We start from the raw sequence: 20789 nt of genomic DNA, 5'->3' as shown, positions 1-20789 counted from the left end.
GGGAAGAGAAAGAGTCTAAACCATGAAATATTAGAGTGGAGATATTGGCTGGGTGGAGGTGAAAAGATGTTACTGAAGATTACTTGTGGAGTAATTAGTCCTAATTTAATTTGGAACCAGTGGGTGGAAATGTAGCATATGAAGTTCAAACTGTAATGGAAAGAAGATTAACAGTGCTCTGAAATATAACCTGGCTTTTTCCCCCTTTCTCTGAAACTGAGGTGCTGGACATTTTCTTTACTTAACTTTAAACTAAACAGCCTTTAGTAATATTAAAATGTTAGATGTGAAACAATAAATTCAGAAATGCAAAAGTAAGATACACACACACATGTATATATATATATATATATATATATATATATATATATATATATATATATATATATATATATATATATATATATATATATATTTTTATATACACACACACACACACACACACACATATATATATATATATATATATATATATATATATATATATATATATATATATATATATATATATATATATATATGTATATAGTGGTAAATGAAATGTGTGGATGTGGCGTGCATTTATATGTGAGTCAGTGTATTTGTACACGTGTAATAGTTCATTTGTGACTGGCACTATAATGTAAGCTATAATTTGTTTATAAACTTGTGACAGTATTAATTTTGTTGGTGAAAAAGATGTTTGCATTTTCTGTTGCTTGAAATGTGATTATGAAGACCCAGGTAAGCGTCCATCACTTACTCTCTTTTCTTTGCATGCAGGCTTTTTGTCGTTTGTGAATTGCGTCAACGTGAAATGGGTGGCTTCACTGCAGAACATATTCACAGCAACGAAGCTCTTGGCACTGATAGTGGTGATCGTGTCTGGGATACTCCATATCCTTTGGGGACACACTGAGAATTATCGATACCCTTTCGTCAACAGTAACTGGAGCAGTGGGGCCATTGCAACTGCATTCTATCAGTCTCTCTTCTCATATTCAGGATGGTAGGTATGTTCTTTTCTCCTTCCGTGACTCATATTGTGGATGTGGTTCATCCATCAACAGTCAAAAGCATGAATGCAGCAAAGAACTAAACATTTGCTTGATTTTTCTCTAAAATCACCCAAAATTGTGCGCAATTTCTGTGTGCGTGTGTGCGTGCGTTTGAATTCTGTATGAGACATGGAAATGAAAGCACTGAACTCCAGCTCTCAAGCAGAATTTGAAATGTCTTCTGAGTGGCAAGCACATACAGTAGCTTCACCCAGAACCCCAATACAGAAGTAACGAGTTCAGAAAGATGACAAGATGCACGATATCCATTTATATAACACATTATTATGTTGTTCGATTCTGTTTTTCCATGAATTTCCAGCGTGGCCAAAATATAAATTGTCACAAGGCTTACAGGGCGTTTGAGATATAGACACATCATTTGGTATTGTCAGTGTAGGTCTTTATCAGTGAGTTTTTCATATTAGTTATTGCTATGAAATGCCACATTAACTCTAGAATTTTAAACATTTGGCACTGAGAAGGAGATTCATGGTGTGAATTTCTAGTTCTCAGCAAAGTCTAAAGTGAGGAGGTTGGTACAACCTTGGCTGTGGCCCACTAAGATCGAAGCACCATTAAGCATATCATTTTCTGTCCAACTCGACAGGGCAAGAATGAAAAGGACTTTTCAGGAAACATGGCTATTCAACTCTTAGCCCCTTGTGGGATTAACGTCATGTGTATTGCTGGTGAGGAAAGGATGGTACCTGTTGAATCACCGGACCATGATATATATATATATATATATATATATATATATATATATATATATATATATATATATATATATATATATATATATATATATATATATATATATAAAATATATATATATATATATATATATATATATATATATATATATATATATATATATATAGAGAGAGAGAGAGAGAGAGAGAGAGAGAGAGAGAGAATTGCATTACAGTAGTCTTAACTCATGACTAAGCGTGATTTCTGTTTTGCAGGGAGAGTCTTTACTACGTGGTGGAAGAGCTGAAAAACCCTGAGAGGTGAGTCAATGAAAGCGAGTCTGATTACCGTCGAAATTCTTCTCATTTCCTTCAAACGCAGAACGAACTCTCACAGGGTCAAAACGTGTGCCATGTCAGGTCTGAGCGGTCATTTATAATCTTGTCTCGTACTACAGTCTTCATATAACAATGCATTAATAACATGAGCATTTTATATCACCAAAGTTTTCCAAAACTAAATATTCAATATATTTGCGGGCAAATATATGACTTTTCCATGACCTATACAATACACAAAACTATCTTGCATAATCTATGAGACTTTAGGTTACAGTTGTTCAAAGATATCGTTTCTGAAAATAAAATATCTTTTTCCTTATCAATATTCGCGATAAAGCTGATGCATATGAAGTTTAGTAAAATACTTTAGACAAAATCAATAGTGAGACCTCAAAGGTATAAATTTTAAATTTCATAAAAGTTGATTGCAAGAAGTACTTTTTTGGTCTTATTCTTTCCAGCGTAAGAATGAAAATTGAATGAAATCTCTCAAAAGTATGTTAGGACCGAGGCTCACATAGCTAAGGTATTTCTGCCAAGTAAGTCAATCAACGTAGCAGGCAACGGCTGATGTTATTCGATCTGTCAGAGACAATTCTAACTTTTCGGTTCATCATAGTCTTCCCCACAAAGCTGCCTTAGATTCTGTCACTTTTACACCCATCCTGTATGTATAACTAAATGTGATTATGAGCCCATCAACAAGTTTGTTTATCCGTTATGATGAGATGCATGATTCCCAAAAGGCAGCACGACAACCCCTTCCTCAACTTGTCTTGGTTATGTACAAAACAAAATGATAAGACAAGGGAATTAGTGAAAGCGCAGTTTGCAGACAACTGCATTAATAAAGATAGAAAAATACAACAAAAATATTCATTAATGTGCTATAATGTAACACAATAATGGAGGATGGTAATGATATATGGTGAATGCTGCAGAATGCAACTTGCAAAACAACAGTCAGTGTTGCGCCAAAAGGCTGGCGCCTGGCGGGCACAACAGTAGTGCGTGGCTGATACTCGTGTTCCATCGAGCAATTACATAAGCAGCGCCATATCTTACATCCCCCCAAAAGCCAAACACTACCATAAAACAAAAGATTACATAAACTTAACATAAGCTTAACAGTTTTTGTACATAAAGCAGGTATAAAATATGTGCGTTGGCTAAGAATAAAAAATTAAAAAATGATAATGACATAATATACAATTTTGTCATGAGTCATATGTGTACAAGTCCCATTATTAAGGGGTATAGCTCTCATAATCATTCATCCATACTGGGCACCTGGAGGGTCAGAGATGCTGGGCGGCTGGCATCAGGACCGTCAGGAATGTGTCCCACATTAGGATTAGGGGTGGCATGCTGGCATGGTGCTGGTATGTGATTCAGGTGACAGCGATTCCTTTTAGTCATTCTGCCTCTACCATCTACCTTAATAAGGTATAACCCCTGATCGATACCATCTTTTGCTTACTGCATCCTGTATAAGAACCTTATTTCCTAACCGTAAATACAGTAGCTTCTTAGAGTGCAGATCATACAACTGTTTGTCTCTTTCCGTGCTTTTGACCATTGCTTTCTACTTTTCTCTTAATGTCATCATCCAATGGCCATCCAGCAGATAGTATTCCTTTGCCATGGGGACAGAATCCCGCAGTTGTCTCCCTAAGGCTAACTGTGCTGGCGATTTGTCAACTTCTGTAAGAGGTGTGTTCCTGTACTGCATGAGAGCTCTGGCTGCTGCATCTGTATCAAGACTGCCATCTCCTTTTACATTACCCCTGATTATACGTTTGGCAGAGCAAACAGCTCCCTCTGCTCACCCATTTGATTGAGGGTAATGCGCAGATGAGATATGAAGTTTCACCCCCCTCTTCTGTGAAAATATGTCATCTCAGCACTCGCTAAGTTCGTACCCTTATTGGTGGATATTTCCTCTGGACTGCCCCACCGGCAAAACATTTTTCTCATCACAGGGATAAGTTTCAATGATGTCACGCCACTGGGAAAGTGTTGCACCTCCAGCCAGCCAGTCAACCTGTCAGTGCAAGCTAAATAAGATCTTTTTTTCTAATTGAAAAAGTCACCCACAGTCTTTTGAAAAGGATATTCTGGCAGCTGGGCGGGCAAAACAGGTTCTTGTTGTTGGGAGGGTGCATGTTCATTACATATTTCACATTTATGCCTTTGAAACTTGATGTCCCCTTCCATCCCAGGCCAATACACAGACTGCCGTGCCCTACATAACATTGAATCTACACCTTTGTGGCCTCTGTGCAGACTGCTCGCCACTTTACTTCTTAAGTTGCTCGGCATCACCAGGCAAATATGTCCTTCATCAAACGAATATGTTACTAACCCACCAATGTGGCCGAGTCTCTCTCGTATCTGAAAAACTGGTTTCAGTGCTGACTCTACTAAATTTCTACTTCTAGGTTAGTCATCTTCTCGAAGTCTTTTCAGCAATAGCTGGTAATCTGCATCCTCACTTGCACATCTCTTGACAACCTGACTGTCAAGAACAATGACGTCATTCTCTATGCCTTGCAATGAAGCAATTACTACGGCAGACACCCTAACATCCACATCTTCAGCATCCATGATATCTACATTGTCTGGGGTAGCCTTAAGACTCAGGTATCGAGATCAAGTGTCAGCAGCTGTATTTTTCTTGCCAGCAGTATATTTCACTGTAAATCTGAACTACAGTGTTTTCTCTTTCAACAGGAAAAGCCTTTGATTGTCAGTGTGCTTTAACTCACGATCACCAAACAGTTTAACTAAAAGACAGTGGTCTGTCAAAAGCAATAAATTTGGGCACCCCAGCAAAAGGAGGTGTGCCTTTTTCAAGCACCAGACAACAGCCGCTGCCTCACCCTCAAAAGGAGCATAATTCATTTCCTCGTTAGAGAGATGCCTACTGCCACAAAATGCTAAAAGGGTACATCTTAAGATACACAAAAACAATATTGCTGTAAAATTACAAAACTCATTCCTTCCTTACTCCTGTCAGTTAACACTGCAGTTGGGTGGGATTTGTCATAATAAGTCAATCCTTCTGATACCAATTTACATAGTTCTTTCTTTGCTTGCTCAAACTTTGCCATCAAATTATCATCCAAGTATACCTTTTCACTCGTTCCCTTTTTCAACAATTCTCGAAAAGGTGCCATGATTGGTGCTGTAGCTACAAATGGTGCAAACTGATTTACCAGTCCAAACCATGCATAAATATCCGATATAATGGGGTGCTCAGACATAGGAAATTTCTTTACAGCAGCAAGTTTATCCTCTGATGGCACATACATATCCCAGCCAAGATTATAGCCAACAAATTCAACATTTCTCTGACAAAATTGGAGCTTATTAGGATTTAATGTTACCCCATTCTGTTTGCAAGCAAAAAGTAAATCATAAGTGTGCCAAAAGGCCTCTTCAACGTTAGAATCGTGCAATAGTGTGTCATCTACACATTTAAACTTCCTTGGTATATCTGCAATAATGTCATCAAACCGTTTAGTGTATGCATGAGGGGCAGCGCAGTGCCCCATGGGGGTGTGACAGGATTGGTACCTCCCCCAAGGTGTTATAAAAGTTGTGAGCTTTCGGCTCTCCTCATCCAACACAACTTGATGGAACCCCCCATGGGCATCCACTGTCATCTTGAATGTGTGAACAGGTACACTCGATACCACACTGAATTGGGCAAAATATGATGTGTTTCCCTCTTACAACATGCATTTAATTTCTGGAAGTCTACTGTCCTCCTGGTGGTGCCAGCCTTCTTACCAACTACTACCATGCAAGAACACCAATCTGTCACCTCTCCCGTAGGCACCATTTGCAAAATACCTGCTAATACATCTTCATCAATTTGTCTTTTAACCTCATCTTCCCAATGTTTGGGGACAGTGATGGGTGTGTGACAAGCATGCGGTATAGCATCGCCCAACAAATGAATATGATGAGGTTTACCATTCATTATTGGGAAAGGCCGCCTATTTACGTTAAAGGTAGTGCCAGAAAAGCGTTCTAGCAGCCATTGCTTAAGTAATGACACATTATCGTAGGTGGGGGGACATGGTATTTTCTGAGGTGGCTTACTCTCCACTACTCATTCAATGTAAGAACAATTTCTGTTGCCCTCAACAAAGTATATAGTTTTGTCTGTTGACTTACCCCCACACTGGATAATGACCTGACAACTCCTGCACACCTTCATCAATCCCCCTGCTGCGTGCTGCATTCATACACCCTACTTACGTAACTTGTTTACATCAATACCCAGGTCTTTATCCTGCCATGCCCCAGCAATACGTACTTCTGCCCCAATGTCTGCAATGGCCTCCAATGCACCAGATTTATTCCCATTACTACATAACACATGAACTTTTAACACTGGCTGCGTACATGATGCAGTTCCAACATAAAGCATCCATTTCCGGCCATCTACCACCTCAGGTAGGGCAGGTTGTACCCATCTTGAATTTTTACTAGTAACACCGTCACATATTCTGACATGCCCTATTGTAGTATCCAGCGCCCTTTTGCCATACGCATGATTTGATTTAATATTTTCTCTGTTGACATAACCTTTGCAGCAGCTGGCAAAGTGACCGATTTTCCCACAATTATGACATTCAACATTACCTGCTGGGCAAATCTGTCTGCCTTTAATGTGCATGAGACCACAGAAATAATACCTTTGCTTCATCTTTCTGTTTCTTGTATGAGGTTTTCACTGCTGACACATCATCGAGTTTGGCACCAGCATAGGCCCACTTGCCCCTGTATCATCAGCTATCCCTGCCTTGTTGAAAATATTTTGCTCCCTCGCCTATGGGATGAGGGCAAGCCTACCACACACTCATGCTCTATCTCCTTGAATGACTGGCGCTTCACCATAAGCTTGCAAATCTTATCATATTTTTCAAAGTTCTGTAGAATGTCTTTTTTCAACCTGGCACTGTGTAGGTCACTCATTAATTCATGTAGTAATATATACCCACTGAAATCTTCTTCACAAGTAGGACAAACGAACCCACAGTCTATTGCATCTTGCTGGCACAGGTGAATGTATTCCTTTGCTGATTCATCTGCACCTTGCTTCTTACTAAAGAATCTGTCCCATAAGACAGCCTCGTTCCCAGTCTTCATAGTTATATTCAAAATAGCCTCAAATGCATCTCTTACGTTGAGAGATGCCCATCGGTCTCTGGAGAACTGGGCATCAGTGCACTTCCTAACTTTTCTTCAGAGTTTAATCTAATGTTCAGCACCGCCTCGCCCCGAGGTATCCCGCTGAGCTTCGGCCAATCCTCCATCGATCTCCTCCATTCTCTGAAGGCACCTGTCGTCATGACATGCTTTCATTTCTTGGGAGAAATAGGTTCGCCATGTGTTCGTCTGGGCGCTGTGTTTCCCACGTTGGGCAGGATGGCTCATCCAGTTGCCTCTGTTATTGCCCTGAAGCCAGTTCCAAGTCCTTCAAGAGTGCCACACCTGGGTTGGGCCGCCCTTGCTGTTCTCGGAGGAACCCCAGGTGATGGCCTTGCAAATCTACTCATTGTGTCGTAGGTCAGTCCGGATCACCGCACCATGTAGGATGGTAATGCACTATATACAGGGCTTCATCTGCAAGACAGTTTATCAACTAAGACCAATTTTGTTGACAGCTACGCGTTGAATGCTGCAGAATGCGGCTTGCAAGACAACAGTCAGTGTCACGGCAAAATGCTGGCGCCTGGTGGGCACATCGGTAGTGCACGGCTGATACACATGCTCCATCGAGCAATTGCGTTAGCAGCCCCATACAGTTAATAACGTATCTTACAAATAGCAAAATTATACCACCAATAAGAATCACAGCCTCTCTTGAAATTAGTCGTGAACATCGGTCACACTAAAAGATAATCCTCCCTTTTTTTACAGTCAGTGTCACAATCGGTTTATAATAAGGTGAGATTAAAACACTGAATAAAATATTAGAAAATTGTAAGTTTATTCACAAGATGAACAAAATACGTTCACTTTAATCTGCACGTCTCTCGTGGATGTGGTCTGGTTTAGGTGCTGTTTACACTTCTTCGCCTGGAACAGCACTTCACTCTCGGCTGCCACTAAAATAAATTCCTTTAAACGAAACTCTGAGTTCTTGTTTTCTACGTGAAATAATAGGAGGGAATGTGAAGTAGGCTGCTTTCTGTCTGTCTGTCTGCATTGCTGTGGTCGTCTGTCTCTTTTCCTCCTTAGCCACTATACCTGTAGATGCTTGTGTTACTGCAGGTGGAAAACAGTATCCTTGGCAACTCAGTTTTAAGTATCTTGGAAAAAACAGATGACGTACATTCATGATACACAATACTGCATCACTTTACAAAATATATCGCTCGGATCCTATTTATTTTCTTTTAGTCCGTATTTAATTAGTTTGAGATTTTTTTATGATGTGAAAATCAGAATCAGCTAAAAGAAGTACAGAGTAAAACTGCAAGAAAATTCTTTGTTTTATGCAGGTTTTTAAGTATTTTATCTGAATCATTATGAAATATTTCATTTTTTTAGATATGAACAGTTTTACCAACCGCGTTATCAGAGTATCAGCAGCATAAAGAGATTTCTGTTAAGGGGGTTAAAAGAATATTTTACACAAATAAAACATAATTGGGTAAAGTTTGGCATCTCTAATATTATCAGATTGCCATCTGTTTAAAAATCTTTCTGGTAAAAGAAAGAATGTTATTTTGAGTTAGCAAATAAGATATAATTATAAACAAAATATAATTTATAACTTCCTTTCTTTAACTAGATACAGTTCACTTCACTGAGGGGGTGGGGGGTTGAAGTGCTCCGGTGGGTGAGGTTCTGTTGGCATGCCTGCTTGAAGCCAAATGTTTAGGAGAATAGTTTGGATGCACGATAACATCTAAATCTTACATATGCCAATTTTTCTCTTTAATATCATCAAAAACGTCAAATTAAAAACGTATTTTTACATATATGACGGAGAATTCAAAGATATACCAGATAAGGAGATTGCGAATATTATTTTTACAAATGAATGGTTTAATGGAGGTCACATAGGCCTAGAGTGCAATGATATATGTGAACGGAGTTATCATCTCTTTTGGGGGTTACACCACAGAGCGTCAACAGTAAGGAGTGGCGATCTCCCCCCCAAGTGTGTGACCTCGGGCGGCCATATTATTATTATTATTATTATTATTATTATTATTATTATTATTATTATTATTATTACTTGATCCAATTTCACAGAGAAATATTGAAAGGTCTTGGTCCAGCTATAGTACTATACTTCATTACTATTATTATTTTCACTATTATTATTTCTATCTTTTTTACCATTATTATTATCTTATTATTAATATTATTATTATTACTTGACCTAATTTCACGGAGAAAAATTACCTTATAAAAACAGGTTGGCCTAAGCACCCCAACCATTGTGGTCAAGGCGTAAGCATCTGCTCTTGGATCTAGGCAATGTCTAGCACAAATGCTATTGAGAATTTTTACATTCTGGTTCACTGCCCGCTGTTCTGGGCTAAGATACCAAGTCAACAGACTGTGGCTTCAAACCAGCACAGCAAGGTGGTGACTACACAAAACACGAGTCCATTTTCTGATTTTACTACAAAAATAAACTACAGTACAAAAAATACACCCAAACTATGCAATACTACGTTAATATGAAAAAAATATATCCAAGATTACAATAACTTTGCATTACTTCAAATTATAGCTGGGTTTACAAAAAATTTACTGACGGCAAAGTCATGAAGCAAGTACAGAAATCAGAGATGAGGACATGCAATGCACTGAGATACTCAGCAATTTCGCTTTACAATGAAATAATGTAGGCTTCGGCTACTGACAGCTTACGTTAAATCTGATACATGTGAACTAAATCAAGAATACATTCTAGAACAATCAAGAGCGAGCTGAACAAGGAACAGAGGATTAATTCTGGAGCAAGTTGGGAGCGGTAATCAAGATGCAAAAAGTTACGTTAATTTTGTTACAAAATCACAGAAATCGCAATTTAACCGAGCCTAAGGTTAACCCATCAGGCTGAGATAGGCGTCATTTAAACTGGATTAAAATAACTACTATTACCTAAGGCTTTATGGTCAATTCTAGCCGGACGGTCGCCCACGACACAAAAAAAACTCACCGATCCTACTCCGTGTCTTATCTAGAGGATGAGTGAGGAGGGCACTTCAGTTTGGCTTCGCCAAAGAGCGCCCTCTTCAGAAATTTCAAGGTTTTAACAAAGTTACTGTAAACAAATTTCTTCGCTTCATAACTCTAATTGACTAAATGTGCAACATGCAGTATATTCCCCAATAATAAAGGACATGTAATAAAGGAAACAGTAACGTCATTTCAAAACAGAATCATCACGTAAATCCTCCACATCAGTCATTAGGCTACTCACGTCTGCCGTTTCCACTGATCTCTGCGCCTGACTACAGTATGATAGATGGACGGTTTTGTTGATAAATAGTTCCTGAAAATTACAGGACTTTCTTTGCATACAGTTCCTAAACACTAACTAAACAATAAGGTACAATCACTAAGCACTAATGCTCACTATACACTTACACTCACTAAACACTCACACTTCTGTACACTCACACTCACTAAACACTTGCACTTACTATACTGTACACTCACACTCAATAACACTAAACACTCAATGAATATTCAACACTCACTAGGCACTCACTATATTAAATGCTCACTAAACAGTCATGAAACACTAAACACTCACTAAATACCCGCTGTACCCTAAACACGCAGTAAACATTCACTAAACACTCACTTAATCCTAAACATTCATTAAATACTAAACACCCACTAAACATTAACTAAGCACTCACTATACACTAAACATTCACTAAGTACTCACTATACATTAAATACTCACTAAACATTCACTAAGCACTTACTATACACTAACCACTCACTAAACCCTAAACACTCATTAAACACTTATTACTCACTAACCCCTAAACACTCATTAAACACTAAACAGTCACTGAACAATCGCTAATCACTCATTAACCCTTTAACCATTTAGTACGTATATATACGTAGCGCACCAGCGCTGCCCGAGCCGTTTAGTACGTATATATATGGGGAGCATATGTTTTGACCGTGGCGTTTAGTACGTATATATACGATCGATTTTTCCTGCCTTCCTTTCAAGGTTAATCCACTAAAATATATTTTCCCTAGGTCCCAGGAAGTCTTGTTGACCATATCCAAACAAAAACACTTCCTCCCGAACCCCCTTTATCCTAATTTTCCTGATTTTCTATATCTAATGCGGGAATTCGCCAGTCACTTGGTGGCATCGCTATGTAACGAGACAACACTTTGCTGAGCTGGTTCGTTCTCTCACACGGAATTTTCGACGCATGGGGTAGAAGGGCTATAATCCTATCTAATCCAATTTCTCTGTTTTTCTTTTCCAGCTCTAGCGCAAATTAAAAACGATAAGTAATTGTACAGTAGTTTATTGACATTATTCCAACTGAAATACGAAAAATGTGCTCACTTGACTGTTTTATTATTATACGATATGTTCAGTGCATGTGACTGAACTCCAGATGCGCTTCATTCTGAATAACGACCGAAAGATGTTTTGTTGATTTTTTATTCTAAATTGTTAAAGTTGGCAATAACTGTAATTTATTTCATTACTTTAACATTAGCATTTCATAAAAATTACTCCAGAAGCTGTGTATATTATCTTATGTCGCTATATACATACGCATATATATATATATATATATATATATATATATATATATATATATATATATATATATATATGTATATATATATATATATATATATATATATATATATATAAAACATTCGAATAACTAATTGTCATTACTTATGAATAAATTCTGGAACGTCACAGGTCACAGGGTTAGATCCAGAACGAACAAACTTTCAAACATGAAACAATACACAAAGACCATAATCTAAATGAAAGTTAAGTACAAAATTGTTGCACAAGAGACAATGCTGAAAATTCATCCGGCAGTGAGAATGCTGAAAACGACAATAGAGGGCTAACAAGGTAAAGACAGTAAAGTGAGGCCTGTATTTGATGATTGTGAACGGGTTGCCAAAATTTCTTTCGTACAACAGTGGTAGTTTCATTACATCGATGAAAAATCTTTACAACCTGATGATGAAAGAGAGAGAGAGAGAGAGAGAGAGAGAGAGAGAGAGAGAGAGAGAGAGATAACTGTTTTCTTTGTATTGTTCTTACCCTCCTTTGAACACTGGATGTCATGTACAGTAATTCAAACCTAACAATTTTGTCATTGATAATTCATAACGTTCGAGAATTGTAAGAACTATAAAAAGAACAATTAGCATATGCATCAATGAACAGAGACAACATGATGCTATATATATATATATATATATATATATATATATATATATATATATATATATATATATATATATATATATATATATATATATATATATATATATATATATATATATATATATATATATATATATATATATATATATATATATATATATATATATATATATATGTATATGTATATATATATATATATATATATATATATATATATATATATATATATATATGCGTGTGTGTGTGTAGGTTTATAGTGCACAATATGGGTGTCATTAGCAACGTTTCCAAACTTCTTGCTGACTTATAATCCGACTACAGTTAATCTGCATTCCTCAGTTCGGGGTTCTTTAATCCAGTCATAAAATCCTAATTATCCCTCCCCGGGGCTGTCCAGAAGAAAGAGGCCGTTCCGGGACAAGGCCGAGTTAATTTACAAATCTGCCATCACTGGAGCAGTCAATAATAGTATTTTTTTTTTATTTCGTGTTGTAGCATTTATTTTCATCAGTGAGTCTGGCCTAGATATTGGGCATTAGTATAATTTATTTAGGTGATTAGAAACTAGATCATCCTCACCCTACTTTTGTTCAAAGCAGTTTAATGTATGACTTCAATTCTTCAGATTTCAATTCATTTTACGTCTTCACGGTTAGTATGGAAAGGCGTGGCGATGTACCTGCCATATCTGCCTGATATCCAAACTTTGGTCGTTTTATGAATCAAATCTGGGAAAAGTGACAACGTCTAAAACGTACTACATGTTCGTGGTCATTTTGGTTTGACTATGAAACTGATAACTGGTGATTATAGAAATTTGTAAGGTAGCGAACGCAGGTGGTATTGACTGAAATGATCGGCTGTTGTTTACAGCTCTAGTTACCTCACACCCGCGGCGAATTTGATGGGCTTGATATTAGGGTCTGGAATTATAATGAGCCCTTTTGAAAGGAATTCCCTTGTCGACAGTCAAAATTCATGGGGAAAGTAAAAGTCGTTTAACTTGCCTGTACAAAAGGGAGATCACTAAATCCGCCATTGTCCATGAAACAAGGAATTGGATTCAGTCAAAAGGACTGGGGATAATCCAAGGCATCATTCTCAAACTAATGTTCGAGTGGTTCCACCCACCAAACTCGATGCAGGTGGAAGGAAGGGAAGGAGATATGAAAACAACAACTGATCATTACCTTCCAAGGATACCTGAATATGCCTTTGATATACTGTATATATATATATATATATATATATATATATATATATATATATATATATATATATATATATATATATATATAATGTATGTATGTATGTATGTATGTATGAATGAATGTATGTATGTATATATGACTCAGAAATTCTATACAGTTTACTTTTATTTAATATTTTTATTTAGAAAACAGACATGCATCATGGATGATGTAGAATTCATAACAGGAGCCTAGGTTTAGCCCAAAGATTGGATTATACAGACTATGAAATGCAAAATCTTTTGGAAACAGCTCGAATATATAGGCTACCATTTTATGGCCTGTCAAATGAAAATCTGATGATTAGTAACAACTATAATTCGAATGACTAATTGTTGTAACCTGTTATTTATAAATACTAGCACGTCAAAAAGAAAGAGTTTCATATACAACAAATAAACTTCCATACATGAAACAATGCACGCCTGTCGGTCCTAAGAGAATGTTATTTTCCAAATGTCACCACGCTGATAATCCTATAGCCAAGGGAAAAATTGCTGTTATCATCATGGCTGGAAAGAGCAGACGTATAAATACGTGACAGTGGTGAAAGGGAAACGGCCGTATATACGTTAATAATCTTATATGGGTTAAACTATATGGAGTAAGATACGGAAACTGATAAAAAAAAGCAAATGTAGCCCCCCCCCCAGCGCTCAAAAGATAGCGCGGCAGGGGGAGTAGTTGCCATGTTACGTTTTTTTTACTTTTTGGTGACAGTCTGGGTAGCGTAAATTTTTGCTGACCGCACTCATAGCTGACAGTGGGGTCACCAAAGCTGCTTCCCATAGCAAAAACGGTTATTGGGTTAAACACTCACTAAACACTTACACACTAAACATTCACTAAACACTAACATTCACAAAACATTCACCAAACCCTGCACACTTACTAAACATTCACTGAATACTTACACACTAAACATTCACTACACACTGACATTCACAGCACCCTAAACATTCACTAAACACTAACATTCATTACACCCTAAACACTCACTAAACATTCATTGAATGCATACACATTAAACATTCACTGAAAACTTAAACACTAAACATTCACTAAACACTAACATTCACTAAAACACTAAACACTGAATAAAAACTTACACACTAAATATTCACTAAACCCTAAACACTCACTAAATATTCAGTGAATACTTACACTTTAAACATTCACAAAACATTCACTAACCCTAAACACTCACTAAACACACAATAAACCTTCACTAAACACTAACATTCCCTAAACTCTAAACACTCACTAAAAACACACTAAACATTCACTAAGCACTTGCTCATTAAAATTCAGGATAAAAATTTACAATTGTACTAAGCCCTGTTCAGTTTGCGTAGTTACCATACCTTTAAATATGGTCGCAAGGCTCTGCAGCGCCGCCCTGGTGGAAGACCACTGAACTACATAGTACTTCTATACAGATAGCATCTCCATATATTCACCCTCTATGGGTTACACTGAATATCAGGATGTGAAGAGCATTTGTGAACTGAAACTGACTAGAGACACTTTTGTTGAAAATATGGGAAGAACAGTTTACTGTAGTTCTTTAATTACGTTCAGAAAGATCTACTGACTTATCTTTTGATGTTGTTGTTCTGTAATGTATTCAAAGCATTTATTGAAGTTTTACTTCTAATTTTTCTTTTTCACTGCATGAAATTCTTTAATGATACGTTTCAGATCGACTTCTTATTCACTATCAGTATTATACACCAATCATCATTAATGGTAATTATCTGTGGAAATACATTATTTTTGTTTTCCTGGTTTACCTCACTGTCAGGAATAGAATCTCAAGTGTTGAATGGGCTCGCAATACCATTCAGTACTCTAATGATCAATTATATATTTGCATAAGTCCTGTAAAAGAATACATCATTGATTATGAAAATCTAATAGCACTCAAATACTTATTAGCAAAAATCATAATGCATATCATATGAAACCTTGTCTTCACAGATCAGGAAAGGATCAACAGACCTAGACAAACATTTATTGGTTAATATTTAGTATCCTATATTTTGACTATGATAAAACAAAGTGTAATGAAAGTTTTGTTTTTTAATGCTTTATACGTAAAACATATAGACCTACAAATTTTGATTGCTAAGATAAAACCCTCTTCAGACCGAAAAAAAAAAATGTCTAGCCCAAGTCAAAAGAAAAACTTAAAAACATAGTTCTTAAAAAGAATAAGAAACGACAAAACGATAATAATTTTTATTTCCTTTAAACCGAATGTTATCTAGATCGGCTACCAGGATACTTATTGCCCACATAATATCCATTAGCGAGTGCCTCATTCATCTGTTTTAGATCAAGCCAGCCTTGTGCAGGAACGGGCTCTTGCTCTAGGGCAACCCGTAACCAAGTAACAGAAATGGTTATAGCAAAATCCATGGCTCTTTGCAGCTAAGCCCCGCCTTCCTTGAAGCTGATTGGTTGGCAATGGTTTAGGAAAGTTACTTAATCTGTGGTTCTGTTCATCTTCATTAATTTAGCAATGACTGTTTTACTGAACTAAAATAAGTTCTGCAGATTATCAAAAGGCAACGTTACATTATCTCCTGAAATAAAATCATAATATGCATCTCCCTAAAGATGGTAAAAAAAAAATAGGAAAATATGAATGATTTCAGCAGCGTTCCGCGATGCTGCAATGTAGTTTATCGTAAATGAGGCTCATCTGACTACTACGGAAGTGACACAAGGAATGTCTGCATTCGAATCGGGGCACTAGAATTACAGGGCAATGGTGATTACTGTCTGATATTGTCAAGCATGTTCAACCATTCAAAATTTAAACACAAAGGCTATCGTAGAGCTATGCAGAATGATATTTCATATTGATTTCAGGATATTTGACATTTTGATAGTCATACATTGATTTCACTGAAATCGTGTACACATTCCGTGGGATGACAAGCAGTGCCTGCGCTCTACAAAACCAGAGTACGCCTATGTTTAGTAAAAGTTACAGTATGATAGGCTATACGAGTCCTACTGGATATAATTTGCTGAGAATTTTCTTAAGGACATTATTTCATTTCGAAATAACAGGATCGTAAAAAATGATGTAGACCTAGTTCAATGTCTTTTTGTCAGTTGACGCAGCTTACGACGTTTGGATCATAGGCCTGCCTTATATTCAGCCATTTTATTAAGGTTTTTTGATGTTGTGGTTAATCTTGTTTTTGTTGTTGTTGTTATGGTTCTTGTTGTGTCTTCGGAAACTTTTCACATGGTTAGCTAACACTGCAGAATAAACTTAAAAGAATAAAGAACTATCTGCTTACCATACCATTGTCAACTCAAATTTAGTCATTTAGGCTATTATATAATTAAAGTAATTGAGATCTGTATGAATACAGTCTACGCTAGAATATTCTCCTAACAACAGAGAGAGATAGAGAGAGAATTTACTGACTCTTATGTAATCCCCCTCCATGTGGAACCACCTTGACGTGATGAGGGGGCTCTTGAACCCCATGAATTTGTTCCCGGGTTTGAGTCCAAGAGTCTCATGTATTATTATATATTTCTTTGGATTAATTTTGTGGAATTTTCCACCTTTTGTAAAATTTATTGGACTTGATAAATAGGAAAAGATATCATGGCTGGGACTGGGTTTATATCCGAAGCTAAATAGTGGGAACTATGGTAGGACCATCAACTGCACAATGATGTTCAGACCTGGGAGTTATCAGATTGATACCTCAAAGGCGGAACTATTCCTTAGGGCTGGACCACGGACTCCAAGGGTGTCTGGTTCTGGGGATAGGACTCTCGGTATTCTATCCAGTTTGGCCATAACATGATTAGGGTGCGGATGAGTGTATTCTTGTAATACTCTCAGTCCTAGCAAGCGAGTTTGGCTTACACTTTGGCCACTCTAATCATGTTGTGCCATCCCCTGTGGGGTAAGGGTAGGGACGCGGACATTTGGGAGTTGGTTCTTCCTTGTGCCATTCATGGAAGAATAAACCACATGAAAGGCTGATAATATCTTTTCAAGGTTTTCAGTTTTATTATTTTTTTTTTTTACCCCTCTCAAATCTTTACGCCTAGCATCTATAAGGATTCGAGTACCCCTGGACCCTCTGAAGGTGCTGTTCTGGCGCAGATGATGACCTCTGCACCCACCTTGGAGATTGAAAATTCTCCAAATATTGATGACTTCTCGAAAAATAAATTGACATAAAGCAGCAGTAACAAATATACTGATCCCCCTCCTGACTTCCCCTCCCCTGGACCCCCTAGCCATGCTTCATTAATGACAACTTCAGGCAAGGACACGGACTTCTCTAAGAAATCTTCATCCAAAACTAAATCTTCAACACAGCCAGGTTGTGTGAAAAATTTGAGAATGCTCCATATCGAAGACTTACCAGTCTGTTGTGATTATGAAATGATCTCGACAGCTCTGAAATCATTTGGAACTGATGTAGAAATCAGGATGAACTTTATTGATATTGAATTTAAATGGGAAGCGTGGGTTACTTTTAGTAGCCATGATGAGGCCCTAAAGGCTAGTGCCACACAAATAGGTCAAGCTACAGTACGAGGAGCCTTAACAGACAAAGTTCCCAAAGACATGGACGTTTATGTGCTATCTAAATGGGTTCAGGATAAACCAGAGAGAAAGCAGAATGCAGAAGTAGGGACTCATGAACCTCCTATGTGGCTGGTAGATTCAGCCAAGGAGGAAAATTATAACTACTATAGATTTTGCAGGTTTCCTCAGAAAAAAGTGGGAGGAAACTAAGCTTGGAAGCACACAATATAATCCTGGGTTAAATTACAGCATATATAATTCTCCACCACCAATCGGAGATAGAGCTAAGGGAGGTGCAGCAATTATTGTGCATAAGTCGTTGCAACTCTCCTTGCTATCAATTAATACTCATCTCCAAGCTGTAGCAGTAACTTTCATTTTAGACAAGCAAATTACAGTTTGCTCCATCTATCTTCCTCCTGATTTGGATTTCACTTACAATGATATTCATTTACTGATCAGTCAACTTCATACTCCTTTCCTCCTCCTTGGTGATTTTAATGCTCTCAACCCCATATGAGGTGGGAACGCGACAGATGCCAAGGGTAGGATGTTGGAGGATATTATGGATGGTCATAATATCACTATACTTAATAATGGAGCCATGACTTACCATAACATCTACTCCAATATTTTTCGGCTGAAGCAGGCTGGAGCAATTACCTCTATTCCAACAACAAAAGGGAAGCCCTCTAGACCAGCAGTTCCTTGGTGGAACAAAACCTGCAGTAGTATGAGAAAAATCACTAGAAAATGCTACAAAAAGTATAAGAGGAGTGGAATTGCCCAAGCCAAAGTTATTTACGAACATGCTATGGCCAAGCAAAATAAATATTTTAAAAAAGCCAAAAGAGACTCATGGATGTACTACATTAATGGCATTAGCTCAAAAATACCATCCAAAATTATTTGGAAGAAAATTAAAAAACTAAATGGCAAGTTTGTCCCTGAACCTCTGCCTACCCTTAAGATAAATGGTGACCTAATCACCCAACCAGAGCAGATCGCAGAAAAATTAGAAGATTTATCGAGAATATCGAGAATTCCAAGACATTAGAAATACCCAGATTTCTCTTGATTTAAGTGAAAATAATTTTGAACCATATAATGCAAAATTTACACTGCAGGAACTCAAAGTTGCTTTGCAGAATACCAGTCCATCAGCCCCTGGTGAAGATAAAATATTCTATGAAATGCTGAAACATCTCCCAGAAAAGTCAAAGAAATTTTTTTAGATATAATAAATGAAATCTGGGAATCTGGTATTATTCTTAAGAGCTGGAAATTATCATTAATCTTCCCTCTGAAGAAACCAAACAAGGATCCTGCTTTACCTAGCAGCTACAGACCAATAGCTCTCACCAATTGTGTTTGTAAGCTGATGGAAAAGATGATTAACACCAGACTTGTATGGAACTTAGAAACAAATAAATTGCTTTCTCCATTTCAGTTTGGCTTTAGGAAAACTAAATCCACTTCAGATCCCTTGCTCAGGCTCTCAAACCAAACACAACAAGGCTTTGCTAAACAGAGCCAAACAATAGGAGTTTTCTTTGACTTGAAAAAGGCATATGACACCACATGGCGTTTTGGTATTATAAACAAGGTGTATAAGATGGGAATTAAAGGGAAAATGATCAGATTTATAAATCCGTTTTTATCAGAAAGATATATAAACGTAAGAGTTAGGAATCATGTATCACGACCTTTCTTATAAGAAGAGGAAGTTTCTCCGGGTAGTGTCCTTAGTGTCACCCTCTTTGCTATTGCCATTAATGAAGTATTAGAAAAGATATCTCCACCAGCAAAAGGGTCTTTATTTGTAGACGATTTGGCTCTGTACTGCACAGGATATGATGCAGTATCTACTAGCAGGTTCATCGATAAAGTAAGCAAGTGGGCTAATGAGCAAGGATCTCAATATTCTGAATCAAAAACTGTCGCTGTTCGGTTCTGCAGACGTCGAACTAAAGAAACCATTCCAACTCTTACCTTAAATTGAATTATTTTACCTTACTCTACTCAAGTAAAATTTTTAGGAATGGTCTTTGATGAAAAGCTCACTTAAAAGTGAAAGTGAAGAGATCACTAAATATTTAAGAAATTTAAATCCACAGTAATATATATAATGACTGAAGGAGTGTTTTAGAATTCAGAAGGCTCAGGAATGGCTTTTTTATCTTTCTGTTCTCCACAAATAAGATAAGTTTTGTTGAATTCCTGGGCACACTGGTCTAGAAGGGAACGAACTGGCTGATAGTAACGTAAAGGATGATGCGATATGTGATTTCTTAACTAATAAGGTGCCACATTTGGATATGCATACAGTCATTAGGGGATATATTCGTAAGAAATGGCAGCAGAGGTGGACTTCCTCCATTTTATCCACAAATAGGAAGTACAGAAATATTAGAGAAAGTGTCGATTTTTGGAGTTCGGGTTTTA

The 20789-nt window shown here is 37.2% G+C and overlaps 1 protein-coding gene across 3 annotated transcripts in view; it reads left to right on the top strand.

Annotated features, from left to right (window-relative positions):
* LOC136826861 (Y+L amino acid transporter 2-like) overlaps positions 1–20789 on the top strand; it is a 334102-nt gene that overhangs the window by 121600 nt on the left and 191713 nt on the right. For all 3 annotated transcript variants that reach the window (XM_067084355.1, XM_067084354.1, XM_067084357.1), the window contains exons 4-5: positions 763–988; positions 2009–2053. In XM_067084355.1, coding sequence (XP_066940456.1) covers positions 763–988; positions 2009–2053 — 271 coding nt within the window. The remainder of the gene's footprint in view (positions 1–762; positions 989–2008; positions 2054–20789) is intronic.

Source organism: Macrobrachium rosenbergii, chromosome 41, assembly GCF_040412425.1.
Source record: "Macrobrachium rosenbergii isolate ZJJX-2024 chromosome 41, ASM4041242v1, whole genome shotgun sequence".
NCBI classification, from domain to species: Eukaryota; Metazoa; Arthropoda; class Malacostraca; order Decapoda; family Palaemonidae; genus Macrobrachium; species Macrobrachium rosenbergii.
This window is presented reverse-complemented; position numbering and strand designations above follow the sequence as displayed.